Source organism: Seriola aureovittata, chromosome 2 (assembly GCF_021018895.1).
Source record: "Seriola aureovittata isolate HTS-2021-v1 ecotype China chromosome 2, ASM2101889v1, whole genome shotgun sequence".
NCBI classification, from domain to species: Eukaryota; Metazoa; Chordata; class Actinopteri; order Carangiformes; family Carangidae; genus Seriola; species Seriola aureovittata.
In genome coordinates this window covers 17,468,529-17,484,235 of record NC_079365.1, presented here as the reverse complement: position 1 = coordinate 17,484,235, position 15,707 = coordinate 17,468,529, and the positions used below count along the sequence as shown (strand labels likewise).

Sequence of the window (15,707 nt, the reverse complement as noted above, 5' to 3'; positions counted from 1 at the left end):
GGTGTCTCAATATCATCCCTAAGTAAAGCTTTTCTATTTTTTTTTCTTGTTATTGTGTGGCAAACAAACTTACTTACAAGTACTTGAAAACCTACAGTGACAAAATGTAATTTACTGCATCCACATTTACATTGAAGTTTTTTTTTTTTTTTAACAATAACATAAAAGCAAAACTGAAGTTTCATTCCAGCCAATATTTTCTTTTGACTCGATTATCTTCAACCGGCAGATTTTTCAAGTCACTATTTCTATTGAATGTGTTCTGTTTACAACATTTCAATTAAAAATTGGATCATATTATATTATGTAAGCAAAAAAGCTTCACCATAAAAGTGTTAAGTGCAAATTAGTAGGAAATTTGGGTCAAATGATATAAATTCAGTCTGATAATCCTGTTCAGGAGGAGCAACAACAGCATCATTTGGAATATCACCCCAGCCTGTAACAGGGTAGATGGTTAACAGGCACAAGCTAATTATTCATGGCACACTTACAGTATATTTGAGTCATTGTTCGTGCTACTGTCGACCATTTAGCTGTTTAGGCCCAGATATACATTTTGAGCTTTCTCATTTTAAACCCCCCTAAGAGAAGATCATAAAAATTTTTTTTTTTTAAATCCTGTTAAAATATTGTATGGTACAATGTTTATCAGAGGCAAGTAGATCTCATGCCAATGTGAGTAAAGTTAACTGATTCAGGTGTTTATATCAATATCATTCATACTAATTTTATGTCCATGGGAAACTGTAAAATTAATCAATGGATTGATAAAAAATAAATATATGTATCCCATTTTTTTTTCCTGTTGTGCCGTTAGATGAGAACCATGAAGATTAGTGACTGCGTTGTTTACTACATGACAAATACTCAGTCTGACCTATTGTACAGAAAACAGCTGGACTGACAGGTGCTGAGCAGGAACACTGTCTGACATCCCCCATGCCCCACTTAAGCTGCTGCTGCTGGCAACAGAGGGGACGAACTGTGGATGGAGTTGAATTAAAACATATATATATTCTCACATTATGCATTATCATGTTGAGGTCATGAGAGGTCATTTAAGTTGTTTCACCTGAGAGATTTTCTGTCCTTGATTTTCATGCTAGTCTGAAGTGGATGGGCCTCAGTTGGAAAAAGTAGATTTCATATACTTCCATGCACCCGTCAGGATTTTATTCATATTTGAATCAGAATAAGATGACAGTCCTGATGAAGCAGATTAGCTGAGTTTTTGAGTGTTAAAGTAAATAAAATAAAATCAAATTATACCTGAGAATGTTTATTTCCAAAATGTGATTTTTGCTTATCATATAAAAGTTATTTTTAAACTCTATATACGAGCTAGAATTGCCAAACAAAAGGGAAGATACACAAACTTTTAGAAAGTGTTACAAACATTATCCTAATCCTCGTTTGTCTTTTCAGACGTATAGCTGTAGAATGATTCTCCAAAGCGGAGACCGTGAGGCTGAAATCTGTTCAGAATTTCACGAAATAACACCAGTGATTACTGACATCCTTGGAAAATGTCCTATAAATGATCTTGCAACCCTCACCCTTATGTGACGTCACCGAGGTGCAATTAGCTGGGACATGTGTCTTTCGCTCCCTCTGTTCCACACACACACTCACTCCCGCTGCCGCTGACCTCACCTGTGCAGCCACGGACACAAACAAACCCCATCTGCCGCGCTGTGCAGTCCATTAGCATACCCCGGTCTCCTGCACTGACACAGGAAACTCTCTGTCATCAATATATTGTGTGCTCTCTCAGACTTCATCCAGCAGGCAGAAATGATCATTACCATGGAGACCGATTTAGTTGAACAGAAAGCATTTACATTTCTCTTTAGATTGGATTCACAGCTCTTAAAATCAATTTAATTGTGTTCGCTCCATTCGGCACACAAACAAATTAAAAGCAAATTGTTCTATCAGTTCATTTTATTGGACATTCCAGCTTTTCAGATGCATTATATATGAAGTAAATGAGGTGCTGGTGTCTCTTTACTGTCTTATATTTACCATATTTTATTAGACCATCACATTGCCAGCTGCTGTACCGGGTCATTGTTTGGTGAAGAGGATGATGAGGGTAGAGTGAGATGGCCTTGTGATGAAGATCTGGTGAGTAGCTGAGAATGGGTTGATAGGGCTTAAGTCTGTTGATTCGTAGCTGACCTATTAATAGCAGTGAGGACGTCAGGTTAATGGGTCCAAAGGTCGACAGAGGTGATAGAGTTTTCCTTAAAAGCATGTTGCGAAACATGCTTTACACCAAACAGAGTGCAGAGACCTGAGAACACCCCTCACAGGATCCAGGGCCTATAGAGGAGGATATTGTGATAACATGCAGTATATCTCCTGCTGCTTCCGCATCGTTGTTTGATGCTGTTGGTACTGTAAAGAGCAAACAGTAGTAATTCATCCCTACGCGTCAGAAAATTAAATGCTTTCACAAAGGGACAATATAGAAATCATGGTGTTAGATTTCATTACAATCCAAAAAAGAGAAAGAAATCCAAAAAATCAAATACAATGCCATGTCAGATCCAAAAGATGCTACAGTTAGAAGATGCTACTGAGGGCCTACATTAGCTTCATTAGACAACACAGGCTATAAGTAGACAAATGAGGCATAGCCTTTATAATAGTGACACAAAACACTGAGAGCTCAGAGGACAATACATTTATTTGGCCTTTATTTAACATAGTTTCCCACACCTGGGCGCTGCTTAAGGAGTTTATTGTGATATAATTATAAAGTAATCAGGAACTACTCAGTAACAACTCCAACTGATGTATCACTTTACTGAGCAAAGCAACAACAACCAAAAAATACAGATGCATTTTAGTAGTTTACAGTACAGTTCTGTTGTATTGTGTTGCAAATTGCCCTCTGAGAACATCTAATAAGTGTCTAACAGTGGGAAATGAATTTTTGTGACATATGGGAGTAGAGCTTGAGTAAGTATCACTACCTACAACCTCCATAAGACTCTGGACAACATTTTTACTTTATGGCAAAGTGAGTCGTACCAATTCAACAGTGTCCTGTTATTTTGAGAAATTGTGAGGATCCAAGAGGGGAAAGGTCCAAAATAGATTTAAAAAGTAAATAAATAAATAAATATGTGGTTGTGCGTGAGAATCATTACCTCTGGTTCCTGAGGAAATAAATCTTACGTGCATACTAACATTATTAGGTCATGCACATTTCATTACACCGGTGAAGATAAATGATTATAATGGAGACTCAATTTCCATTACAGGCCAGAGGGAGGCAGTGTTGTCGTGCTACTCAACCCCTTTTCTGACACAAACACAAGTTGCTGTACGACTCATTTAAGTCACTGAGACTTGGAAATAAATGAAAGTCAAAAATACCCATGTCACTAAATATTCCAGTTGGACTCTGTTTCACTCTATCTTTGCTCACATGTTTACAGAGCTGTCTCATGTTGTCTGTGTGTGTGTGTGTGTGTGTGTGTGTGTGTGTGTGTGTGTGTGTGTGTGTGTGTGTGTGTATGTATGTATATGTGTTTGATTGCATGCCCAGTAGAGTGTATCAGTGTATTCAGGGTAATCTCCATGCTCACAGTATTTATATCCCGCACTATCCTTCCTGTCCTCCAACAGCACAGGAAAATGATCTTCACTTGAAAGACCATCTGCAAATACCATCGAGGGCACTGTAACGTTCCCAATATAACCCCACCGCACACAGCCAGCTGAGGGGGGTCCGTTCAGCGGCCTCAGTCTGAGCTGTTAGTAGAGTGACAGACATCCACTCTTTTCTTTTTGGGTTGTGTTTTCTACACATGTTTGGGTGGACACCATGATGAAAGCGGAAGATTTAGAGGAAGTAGAGATTGACTTTGAGGACTCCGGGGACCCTGAAGAATTTGATAATGGAGAGGAACCTCAGACGCTGTGGAGGGCCCCTCCTTCTCTGGAAGAAGAGGAGAACATTCATACTTCTACCCTGGTGGAAATCAGCGATACCAAGCCTCTGATTAATGTCAGAGACCCCCGAGGTATCAATGACTGCCTCCAGGTATTGCATTCTTATGCAGTAACTTTAATGGACTTTGTTTTATGGACCATTTGATTAAAAAAAGCTGATAAAAAACAAACACACACAGCCTTTGGCATGTACAAGCAAGAAGCTGCTCGGCTTATTGCACTGCCCTCCAGTGGATATCACTCATATGTTGAAAGTGAATCAATCCGAACAGGAACATGACGTAGCGGTTCACGTCTGTAGCATCAGCACCACTTTTCTCCTTGTGTCTCCAGGTGACGTTTGAGGACGTGATTGCCGAGCCAGTAACAGTGCGCAGCGGGGACAGAGTGTGGATCTGGAGCCATGCCCTGTTCGAGGTGTCCCGGGTTTGGATCTACAGGATAGTCACAGTGCTCCTGGCCGTTCCCATGTCAGTTATCTCCGGTCTGCTCTTTGCCATCCTCAGTTGCTTCCACATCTGGTAGGTTTAGATCCCGCTGCTTTCCACATGTTGACACTCTCATCTGAGTGAGTGAATAATCACATGAATAAAAATAAAAAAAGAAATAATAAATAAATATAGAGTTTATATTTAGAATTTAGTTGCATAAAATCTTATTTCAATATTATGAAAACTAAACTCATTATGAAATACTTTTTCCTTTCCTCATTGTTTATATTTCTATTTCCAAATGCCCTTTTTCAAAAGTGCTTTTATTTCATAATGCCATGGATTTATTAGTCAGCATTAAATGAAAAGAAATGAGCCAGTAATGACGTTGATGCTAACCAGTTGCATTATGGAAAATCTTGACCCATACTAGGGACTAAAAGTCAGGATGTCTCAGGCCTCAGCTGCACAGATTCTTACCATGATTCTTTAAGATCGTCTCTTATGAGTTCCCCAACTTCATGGAAGTGCAATAATGGTTTTCAGTATCTGGCTAATGGAGGAAAACATGATAGCAACAGAAGGACACATCAGTGACAGGAGGGGTAACGATTAAAAAAAAGGGTGAAAAGGTTATGGTAAAATAATAATCTCTGATAATTCTGATTCTTTTCTATTAAGAAGTATATTGAAATGAGAGTCTGTTGAATGCGTGTGTATTCTGTGCTGTGGATTTAGAGGAACTATGTGGGGGGAAATTGGGAAATACCTATAAATAAAAAACAGTGGCTCATGTTCTCATTTGACCCAAAGTTAAAAAATAGTAAAGCAATAAAAGTATTAAAGATTCCTAAAGACTTAATTAGACTAAAACTAGCTGCGTTGCTCACACTGTGACAGAGCACATACCTTTCTTTGTGCAATTGTGGTGATTATCTTTCTCATGTTTGTGTTTCTTCCTACGGCAGGATGGTTTCTCCCTGTGTCCAGTGTATCCTTATGGGCACCCGCTGGCTACAGAGCCTATGGAGTGTCGTGCTGGGCATCATTGTGGGCCCCTTCCTCACGAGTGCTGGGAGATGCTGCGGAGGCTTCAGCGTTCACCTGGCCAAAGAATGAGACTCACACATGAGAAATTCATCCGGACTGGGATTGTAGGTGCTCAAGTGCACTGGTGGACTGAGCCCAAGTGGGCATTGGTTTTTCATTCTTTAATACGTAATTCAAAATAAGATGTTTATTAATACGTGTTTTCCAAGATAGCTCAACAGTATCTGCTGGTTCTTTTTAATGATTTCACAAGGCATGTGACATTTTCATACAAACATTTGGACCTGCAATAAAACAAGCTGATGTAGTCTATTTCAAAATTTCATCTTCAGAGTGTGAAATGACTTTGGTGAGACAAAAAAGGGGATTAGAGTTCTTAACAACTGAGATCAGTGCGATTAAGAATTAGATTAAGAGAGTCTCGATAGCTTATGTTGCAGTAAGTGATTTCAAGAAAATGAGAATGATGAAAGCATGAAGTACTTTTACAAATATTGTAGTAGGTTTACGGCTCTGGATGATTTTTAGAATTATGAAAATTGAATGTTGTACAATCTCTATATCATAATGTTTGATTTTGGTTTTATACTTTACATTTTTAAACTGCTGTTTAGAGTTTTATCTCAAGAAGCAAAAATGTACAACTACTAGGATTTCATTTTAATTATAGAAGTTACTGATTCCAAACCTGAGAATATTTAGTTCTTTAGAAAAGATCCAGTTATATTAGATTTTCCTGGGAGGAAATGGCGGTACAAGACACAAATTACATTTTTTTCTGTTTGAAATAGGATTAGCTCTAAACAGAAAACATCATTATTCTGTTAAATGAAGTGAAGGGCCAGCGGGAGGCCGAGGGTTTAATAATAGAGCATCCTACGGACATGTATATGTATATGAATTAAAAGACACCTCAGTATCTCTTTCAACTCATTATTGTGACTGAAAGAGATATTTAAACCATTGTCTGTTACAGTATACGGGCTATTGCATTGATAATGTGGAGGTCAGCAGGACAGGGAATGTCTTTATGCAATATAATTACCTTCATATATATATATGCAATAATTTCTAAGCTTTAAACAAACATTTTTTTTAGCCAAGCTGTGTATTTAATTTGTATTTTATATAGTTTTATATGGGCAACACTTGTAGTCTTGCGTTTTCTTTAATTAATAAAACATCTTAAATAAAACTTCTGACGAACATGAAATATAATAAAATAAAGATTTATACATGTATGGTCATCCTACACATGCAATGAAAACATTAAATGTCTTCACAAATGGGACACTGACTTTATTTTTCCGTATGGCTCCTTCTCAGGACGGTGTGAAATGCAACATGAGTCTGCTTACTTCCCTCTTTATGAAACGCTTTAAGTCACTGTGTGAGTTGTCACATTTCCACAAAAGAATGATCAACACTAGTGTGTGTGTGTGTGTGTGTGTGTGTGTGTGTGTGTGTGTGTGTGTGTGTGTGTGTGTGTGTGTGTGTGTGTGTGTGTGTGTGTGTGTGTGTGTGTGTGTGTGCGTGTGTGTGCGTGTGTGTGTCTATACTTGATGAGGTATGCTGGCAGTGCCTTCCATATTCCTGACAGTTTGAGGTAGTCGTCACTGGCAGCTGCTTGCTGGCATTCCAGGGTTGGTTAACACTGAGTGGGGTTTCAGTTTATACACTGCCACTCCCAGCCCTCCGAGGCTCTGACTGCAGCCAACACATCCGGCCTCTCATCGTGGCTCCCCTATGCTTTTTATCTCAGCTTCAGCCTCAGCCTGTCAGAGGAACGGGATCATGTTCAACAGTGACTTCAGCCAGGAGGAGAATGTCAGCAGGCACAGCCTCACCCGGGAGGTCGACCTCATCAACAGGGACCCCAAGCAAATCAACGAGGATGCGGTCAAGGTGCAGATGATCCATTTTTCCCTAATCAGCACAGAGATGCATGAATGGAAACATAGTAGTAGATAGTTTGAGGTTTAATCAAGCCTTAACAGTGTGTGTATGTCTAAAACAATGGTTCCTAACTCTCTGTAAGAGATATCTGGGGAGAGGCAGGGTGGAGATTATTTATTGTTACAGTAAAAGCTTCAACAGTTAGTTTTCTTTTTTGTCAATAGCTGAAGCAGTGGCACCAAATAATTCTGACCCAACACACTGCTGCCATGTACAACAAACTAAAATTTCAACATATGAAATGTTTTGCTTCATGAAAAGACGAAGAGGCAGGTGTTTTTCTTTATTATTAACAAGTGCTTTGGTTTATAGATCTACACAGTATTTCACAGGTGAATTTTTATCTTGGTTGAGATTTTAAATCTGAGGCTTAAGGTGTCAGTTTTAAGTTAAGGTTTAAGCTAACATTTAACCCTTAAAGGGTCAGTTCACCCAAATTACAGAACAACATGTACATACAGGTTTGTTTTTATCTGCAGCAGGTTTAAGACTGCTGCTCCCTCTGCTGCTGACACTTCTGCCACCACACTTAAACATCAGACATAAATTAAAACAAACAAATTAACAGACATAAATTGTAAAGGACACAAAAAAAAATACATTCATAAACCCTAGTATTTATATTTGTTTCCAGAAAGTCTTTTGTATTCAGGTGTCCTCACTATGGGCAGTTTTTGTCATAATATGAATATTATCATTTTCTACCTGAAGCCTTGTGATAATGTCTGTGTATGTGACCCTCTAAGCCTGCAAAACCAAACACAGTAAATAAATGAACCGTCTCTTTGTGCCTTAGGTGAACTTTGAAGATGTGATCGCGGAGCCTGTCGGCGTGCACAGCGTGGACGGTGTGTGGAAAGCCAGCTACACCACCTTCACAGTGTCAAAGTACTGTTGTTATCGCTGCCTGACGGCCATCTTGGGCATCCCTCTGTCACTGATCTGGGGCCTCCTGTTCGCTTGTCTGTCATTCTGCCACATCTGGGCTGTTGTGCCCTGCGTTAAGAGCTGTGTGATCGAGTCCCAATGTCTGAGTCGAATCTACTCGCTGGTCATACACACCTTCATTGGCCCATTCTTTGAGGCATGGGGGAAGATGTACAGCGGCGTGAAGGTGGTTCTACGCAAGGAGACATAAGTGCTTTATTCCAGCATGAAGACCAAGTACTGAACATTTCTCTTTAAAAAAAAAAAAAAGCAAACTTAATAGTTGTCATTGTTGTTTCAATCTAAAAACTGTGTAACCATGAATTTCGCTCTTTTTCTAATCCTATGCTGAAGTCTGCCAAACTTTAAATAAATAATGTTTAAAATGAATTGTTTTATTCCACTACGATGATACTGATCACTCCCACATGTCGTGACAGAAAAATTAAATCATCGTTATACATGATAAATTCAATTTTGCGGCACTTATTGAGACATGTGAATGTGAGTTCCCCTCCTTCACGTTAAAGCTCCCTGCGGCTGTAAAGTTTTCCTTTGACAACTTACCAGGTTTTATAAAGTTCAAGAAAACACCATTTAAGATGAGAATGCACCTTATATGATCAGTTATCAGATCGCCTCGAATCTCAAGGCCAAAGAGACCAAGCTGAAAATAAGACTATTTGTTGGGATAATCAGTTCTTGCCACAAGAGGGAACCATTATTCTAGTTTGACCCCAACTAGGTTTGAAGTGCCTTAAATCTGAAGTCCATGTGCGCTGATTACCAAAGACCTAAAAAAAAATAGAGAGATGGAAATGATAAAAATGATGATGTGTGAACACGTAGGAGGAGCAGTGGAAACTATTTACAAAGTGAATTTCATGTTACATCAATAAGGACAAACACTGTTTGATTTATAATACAAGAAAGTCTGCTGAAAACATTGAAACCAGTCTCCTTGATATGAAATGCATCCTTGTGGAATCTGCTTTGTTGATGAATTTCTGTTGTGATGTTACAGCAGAGATATTTGCATTAAGCCAAACCTTGAGAGTGGATATTATTTCAATAACCTTGATGTTATTCATGCATATCAACATTTTGATTCAAGCACTCACATGCTGGAAGAACACGATTTTAAAATGGTTTTACACAAAGTAATGCTGCTTTAAAGGGCAAACAATCGTGACAGAAACTGAATAAGTTTGTGCAGAGCAGCAACATCTTAAATTGCAAATGAGCATTTAAGACTGTCCTTAAACAATATTGATGCAATTACTGTGATACTTATTTGTTTTTTAAGGTCAAGTTGTTGGAACAAGATTCAAGACTGAAGGAGAGAAGTATGTGAACAACTTTCCAGATGCTCATGGTTGATTATGGAGAAGACGACAATATAAGAGAAATAGTGTGTATGCAGGACTGCAGAGGTGGAAAGTAACGAAATACATTTACTCACGTTACTGTATTGAATACTTTTTTTGTGTATTTTGTATTTTTTAAGTACAATTTAAAATCGGTATTTTGTATTTTACTTGAGTACGTTTTTACTAAAGTATTGTACTTAGTTACTTTATAAATCCTATCCGTTACTGAGTAAAAATAACAATTCAACCTACAGGGGAAAAATACGCGACAGAACCATTGACAGTAAACCAATGGCCAGAACCAACAGTGACTAACTTTACAAAACAACTAACTTTAAGTTGCTACTTAAACTGAACCAGAAGTTCAGTTGTTGTGAAGTTGTTGTTTTTGCACTTACATTTGTTACACTTGTTCTTTAATTAAAAACAAAATAGTTTTGGATTTCTGACCCCTTGTCCTATTTTTACTACCCTCACACCCCACACAAAGAAAGTAACTAAGTAACTTTTACTTAAAGTACATTTCAAATGAACTACTTTTTACTTTTACTTGAGTACATTTTCAGATGAGTACTTTTACTTCTACTTGAGTAATATTTCATCAAAGTATTGGTACTTTTACTTGAATACAATATTTTTGTACTTTTTCCACCTCTGCAGGACTGTGGTCCAAAAGGAAAGTGATGTTTTGGGAACGCCAAGGGCACACATCCTTCGGGATTTCAACCAATGCCAGATGTGACTGGTGTAGAAGTTTCACTTTACATGACATTTTTTGACACAATGACATTTTGTTCTGCTCTCATAATCACAGGGTGTAGTGTATTGTCTGGAAAGGAGGTTTATATTGTCTAGTTCAGTTTAAAACATCTAAAAACAAACATGTTGAAATGGCCGCCGCAGAGCCGCTGCAGATAATTAAATGGCTGAAAGTGGGAACTGCATGATTGCCAGATTACTTGACTACAGGAAGCTTGGATGGCTTTCAGCTGGCTTTTCAGTGTCCTGGGCCTCCTGTGCTGGATGTGTGCGTGAGGCTCCGCTGGCTGCTGGTGTCCTTGATGACATAAGTGGACGAGTTGCTCTTGTGCCTGCACTGTCGATCACAGCCGCAGGAGGAGTGTGTCAGGTACTGTCTACAGCAGCAGAAGAAGCACTGCATCAGGTCGTGGAACAGGTGACCGGCAAAAAACATGTAGATCCAAGGGTTGCAACAGCTGTTGAGGCTGGCCAACAACATGGCAATGATGAAGGCCATGTCTAGGGAGAGAAACAGAGAAGAACATAGGTGTGATATCACTACCTACATCCTAACAGTGTTAAATAAAGGAAACTGTGTATATATATATATATATATATATATATATATGGGAATATTTTATAATTTTCTATTATCAAATCCCACGAAAAGTTTAACAAGTTTATCTGTGTAGCCAAATCCTAATACATTGCATCTTCATCATTCTCTCTCTGACACTATTAAAACATCCCAGTGAGCCATATCATTGCAATGGGTGACGATTTCCTTCTTTCATTAGTTTATTTTGAGTCGACCGCATGGAGGCTGTCCTGCTGCTGAAAATACCCGCTACAGCAACAAATTCTCAGAGGGAAACAGTCCCAAACAAATACACAGTTGTCTCCTGTTTGAGTAACAATTCTTTAAAAGCTTTTTTGAAAAATAAAAATAAATATGATAATAAACTTTACATTTTGAGCCATTTTTGAAGATTTGCAGCAATGATAAAATATATACAGTATTATATACAGTATATACTGTATACATAGAATATAGCCAGCCCTATCCTTTTAAAGAGGAGCTCTTAGTGACCTGCAGCCTGTCAAGGGTGTCCCCTGCCTCTGAATCTCTAAAAATGTGTGCTGGGACAGGCTCCAACCCCCTGCCACTCAGTATAGACTAAGCAGTTTAGAAAAGGAGTGGATGAGTGGATAGCTGACATGCTGAAGTATTTCAGACAACCCCAGCAACATTTAGAATTATATATTAAAAAAAATATATATATGGAAGTTTGATGGATGCCACACTAATAGGATTTTAAGTTGCTTGACACAAATATGATAAATGGCCGCAATTAGAAGATGCTGTCCTGAGTGGAAAAATACACCTTATTTTCTCATTAATTCAGCTGATTAAATTTCCAATTGTTGCAGCTTCAGAGCAGACTGAAGAAGCACGCCATTTCAACAGTGGAAAGTGAAAGACTTCCAAGTTTTTTTTTTTTTAATGGGGTGAGAGAGAGAGATTTAGAACACGTTGTCTTCTTCCCTCCTCCCGTCAGAGTGCTGACCTGGTCTGTTCATGCTGTTCTGACTCCCTATAGTTCTTTGCTTTATGCTGGGAGGTGTCAACCAAATGGCCTGTCAAAGTTATGAGAGCTGTTCAACAGATAAGTCAAACGGCCCCGTCCAGATCATTTGGTGCAGGGAGTCCAGTCCATGGGGAACACAGTCCTCGTAAAGTGAAATACCACAAAGTAACGACACTCAAACCTTTTCTTTTTAACTCTGCTACACTTCACTTTGACTTGCAGTGCACACACACCACTTCCTTTGTGCTGCCAGAAATGAAAGAAAAACATTAAGCTTGGCTCCTTATCTGTAATATCATGATGTACAGCGCTGATCTTTTGAGATTTAGGTTGGAAAAAGGGAAAAGTGGGCGATGTTGACAATCAGAAGGAGGGCTTTGATAACACTGCCATCAATTATTTTGCCGAGAGCAAACGCTATATCAAAGATAATACTGAAGCTAAAAGGTTAAACAAACATTGTGTAAGTGCATAAGGTTTTTGCTTGGTTCACGTCTGCTTCACTGTCAGAGGATCCTCTGCAGGTTGGACAATGTGATGATATAACTGAAGTTCAGGGTTTTCACACTGTGGTATCACAACAAAGAGAATTCAATAAGTCCTGAGCAGAGAGTCAGTGAAATCTGAATCATTTTTACTTTTGCACCGAAGTTTGGAAAGATGCTTCTCTGAAAGGTTTCTTTGAAATTTTGGGGTCGTTAACATGGATCGCATCCATAACAGCAAATTTTTATTCAATCTACCCCTTATTTTGTATTTAATGTGCATTGATTAATGTGCTGTGCAAATTCATAACATACTGTCAGTAATAAAGCAAAAGTTTAACATGATGAAAGATCTGTGTTGTTTGATAGTGTTGTTGTCAAATGGAAACCACGTCTCTTCAAATGTGGTGATTTTGAAATTGTCAGATAAACTGAAATCTTTTATGAGCTTTTCTCAGTTGATAAAATCCTCCTACCTCTTAAGCTGAGTAAGCAAGTAAAAGCCGACTGCGTCATCTCTGAAAGTGGGTCTCCTTCAGATCATGAAAAGTTAACATTTTGGAGATACTTGGTTTTTAAAGGACAGCAATGGGGAGTTCACTATTTCATAGTTTAGTCTGCTAAATGGGAATACAAAATATAGTAATGATGGAGTCCATCCATCTAAACTATATGGGGCCCCCTATTACAACACACACTGTCTGTAGTTTAGTGTTTAGTGTTCACGCATTCTTGCCTTTAATGTGTTTATTTTCCTCATTTTGTGCAAAACTGCTCGGAAGAGGCCCAAAACAGGAAGATGATTAACTCGGCTCAGTCCGGCCTTTTTAAGATAGGCCTATCGGCTGAATGCTCTGAATGAACACTCATGCAATTTTACCCATATAACACCACTTTAAAGTTTATGGAGCATATCTTGCCATGCTGCTCTTGTCCCCTTTAATGTCAAGAGATACCAGGGGTAAATCTGAACAAACTATGCACTTAAATGGAAATTACACAAACCACCACTGGGAGCAGAGAGAGAGAGAGAAACTCTTTGATGTCCTGGTACATTTACTCTCCCTGTGGCTCCGAGGCCTTTTTCTTAACTGATAACCACTGTAAATGACACTCCCATACATCTGCGTTCACTCTGGGGAAGTCTGGAGTTAAACACCATTGTGTTGTCTTGGAAGTAAAGTGGATTGCTTATGCATTCCCAGACATATTGTTTGGTGGGAGAATTGCCTTTGTGCGTATGAGACACTTAGTGCTGAGTTTCTGTTACAGAACCGATCTTGTTTTACATCATGGGCAAAAAATTCACCAATATAAATCTCATACAAACGTGATGTTCTGCTGATTGTGACGCAGGGCACGTGGCACCCTATAAAAGAAGGGGAATATCTTCATAAATAATAACATATTCTTATTAATCAACAATGTGTTTTAATGGGGTAAATCACTGTTTCTGGTGAAGGCACATGAACTTCATATTAGGATTCTAAGTCAAGTGCATAGTGCAGTGGTAAAGAAAAAAAAAAAACTCTGGATGTGTCTTTACCTTCTCTCGGTGCAGCTGGATCCCACGCAGACCACATCTGGACAAAGAAGAAGGGAGTCCAACATACAATGTAGGCAAGCACCACTACAAATGTCATTTTCACTGTGCGGATCTTTGCTTTTGAAATCAGCCTCACGCTGCTCACACGAGAGAGCGGATGAGCGCCTTTGGAGGCCCTTGGAGTGAGAGCCAGGAAGTGATCCCTCCTGGTTTTTAAATTGAAATTCTGCCATATTTTAAAACATATCAAACCATAGCAGATGCATAAAATTGCCACCGGGAAAATGTAAATGCTGAGACTCATCCATGTAATGTATGCTTTGGCGCCCCATGGCTGCACGAAGTCCCCCCAGCAGTCATACACACCGTTCCCGACCTCCCTTAAAGAAAATATATATGCTTGAGGAGTGCTGAATATCAGGCTGAGCATCCAAGAGGCGATCACACAGAAGCGATCCTTCCTCTTGTGCAAGGAGCGAAGTGGTCTGCAGATCGCTAAGCACCTGTCGACGGACATTAGGACGAGCATGTAGGTGGATGCGAACATACCCACGACCTGGAGATATTTGACCAACCTGCACAGCAAATCCGGCCCGTAGAAGCGGAACGTGATATCCCAAATGAGTTGCGGTAAGACCTGAAAGACTGCGACGACAAGGTCTGCGATACTCAGGTGCTTCATGAAGTAATACATCCGAGACTGGCTGTGCTTGGTGGTGTGGATAGCCCACAGGACGCACAGGTTACCGGTCAGAGCGAGCAGCAGCACCAGGACCAGGACGGTGACTTCCACTTTGGCCACTTCTTCATTTCGTTTCAAAGGATTCACCGTGATGTTCCCTAAATGGCTTTCATTTCCGAGACTTGAGTTGCTCCATGAAACATTCTGCGCCCAAGTGTCATGCTCGCGTAAAAGCTCCTCCATTGTGCGTAAAAGCGCCACTTTGGCGCAGCCAGCGGTCACATTACAGACACAGTGTATCAAATGTACGTCTGTATCTGTTTACCCAGCTCACTCCGTTAAAGTTGGTTTTATGAATGACTTTTTATTCTAAATTAGGGGGAGAATCCGAAAGTCGGCGCTCTGGTCTGTAAAGAAACAAAGGTCACCACTTTATTTTACTGACTGGAAACACATCTGAAACACATATTAAAAAACGTTAATAACCATATCAAGGCATTATGTCCAAACGAAGCTTACCTTTAAAGCGAGTCTTCGCACCGCAGTCCTCATCACTGCGTCCAAATTGATGTCTGGTTTGCTGGAGCTCTGTATCCTACCAATGTCAGTAACCCCCTCCCCTCTTCTTATTTTCCTCTGAAGGAAATTGTTGCGTATGAGCAGTCTCTTCCTCTCTCTCTCTCTCTCTCTCTCTCTCTCTGTCCCTGTACATTGACTTGAGTGCTCTGCGCTTTTCAAAAAAATCAAATGTCCCTTAACAGCATTTACGTGATTTTATCTTGTATTGCGCATGGAGGAAGGATTCCTACAATCCTTTTGAAGCAATAAGAAGAAAACTCCACTCTGTTCGACTCTCACTTGTTTTCAAAGAAAGCCACCAAATATGGGGAAAAGATGTGGAGCTGGAAGAGCTTTGGTTCTATATGATTACATCTGAGACTCTGATGATGTGCTGCAAACT

General features: G+C 39.4%; 3 protein-coding genes across 3 annotated transcripts; 2 read left to right on the top strand and 1 right to left on the bottom strand.

Annotated features, from left to right (window-relative positions):
- Window positions 1-3,726: 3,726 nt before the first annotated feature.
- On the top strand, window positions 3,727-6,741 carry cav4a (caveolin 4a). Its single transcript, XM_056399851.1, has 3 exons — window positions 3,727-4,060; window positions 4,303-4,490; window positions 5,369-6,741. Exons 1-3 carry the CDS (start codon window positions 3,842-3,844, stop codon window positions 5,517-5,519), a joined length of 558 nt encoding a protein of 185 aa, XP_056255826.1. The 5' UTR covers window positions 3,727-3,841; the 3' UTR covers window positions 5,520-6,741.
- Window positions 6,742-7,089: 348 nt separating this feature from the next.
- Window positions 7,090-8,906, top strand: LOC130175888 (caveolin-3-like). The gene is made up of 2 exons (XM_056386524.1): window positions 7,090-7,355; window positions 8,203-8,906. The coding sequence occupies exons 1-2, from the start codon at window positions 7,197-7,199 to the stop codon at window positions 8,542-8,544; spliced, it is 501 nt and encodes a 166-aa protein (XP_056242499.1). The 5' UTR covers window positions 7,090-7,196; the 3' UTR covers window positions 8,545-8,906.
- On the bottom strand, window positions 8,474-15,337 carry oxtrb (oxytocin receptor b). Its single transcript, XM_056386510.1, has 4 exons — window positions 15,266-15,337; window positions 14,065-15,153; window positions 10,663-10,963; window positions 8,474-8,526 (listed from the first exon to the last, which is right to left on the bottom strand). The coding sequence occupies exons 2-3, from the start codon at window positions 14,987-14,989 to the stop codon at window positions 10,701-10,703; spliced, it is 1,188 nt and encodes a 395-aa protein (XP_056242485.1). The 5' UTR covers window positions 14,990-15,153; window positions 15,266-15,337; the 3' UTR covers window positions 8,474-8,526; window positions 10,663-10,700.
- Between the last annotated feature and the right edge of the window lie 370 nt (window positions 15,338-15,707).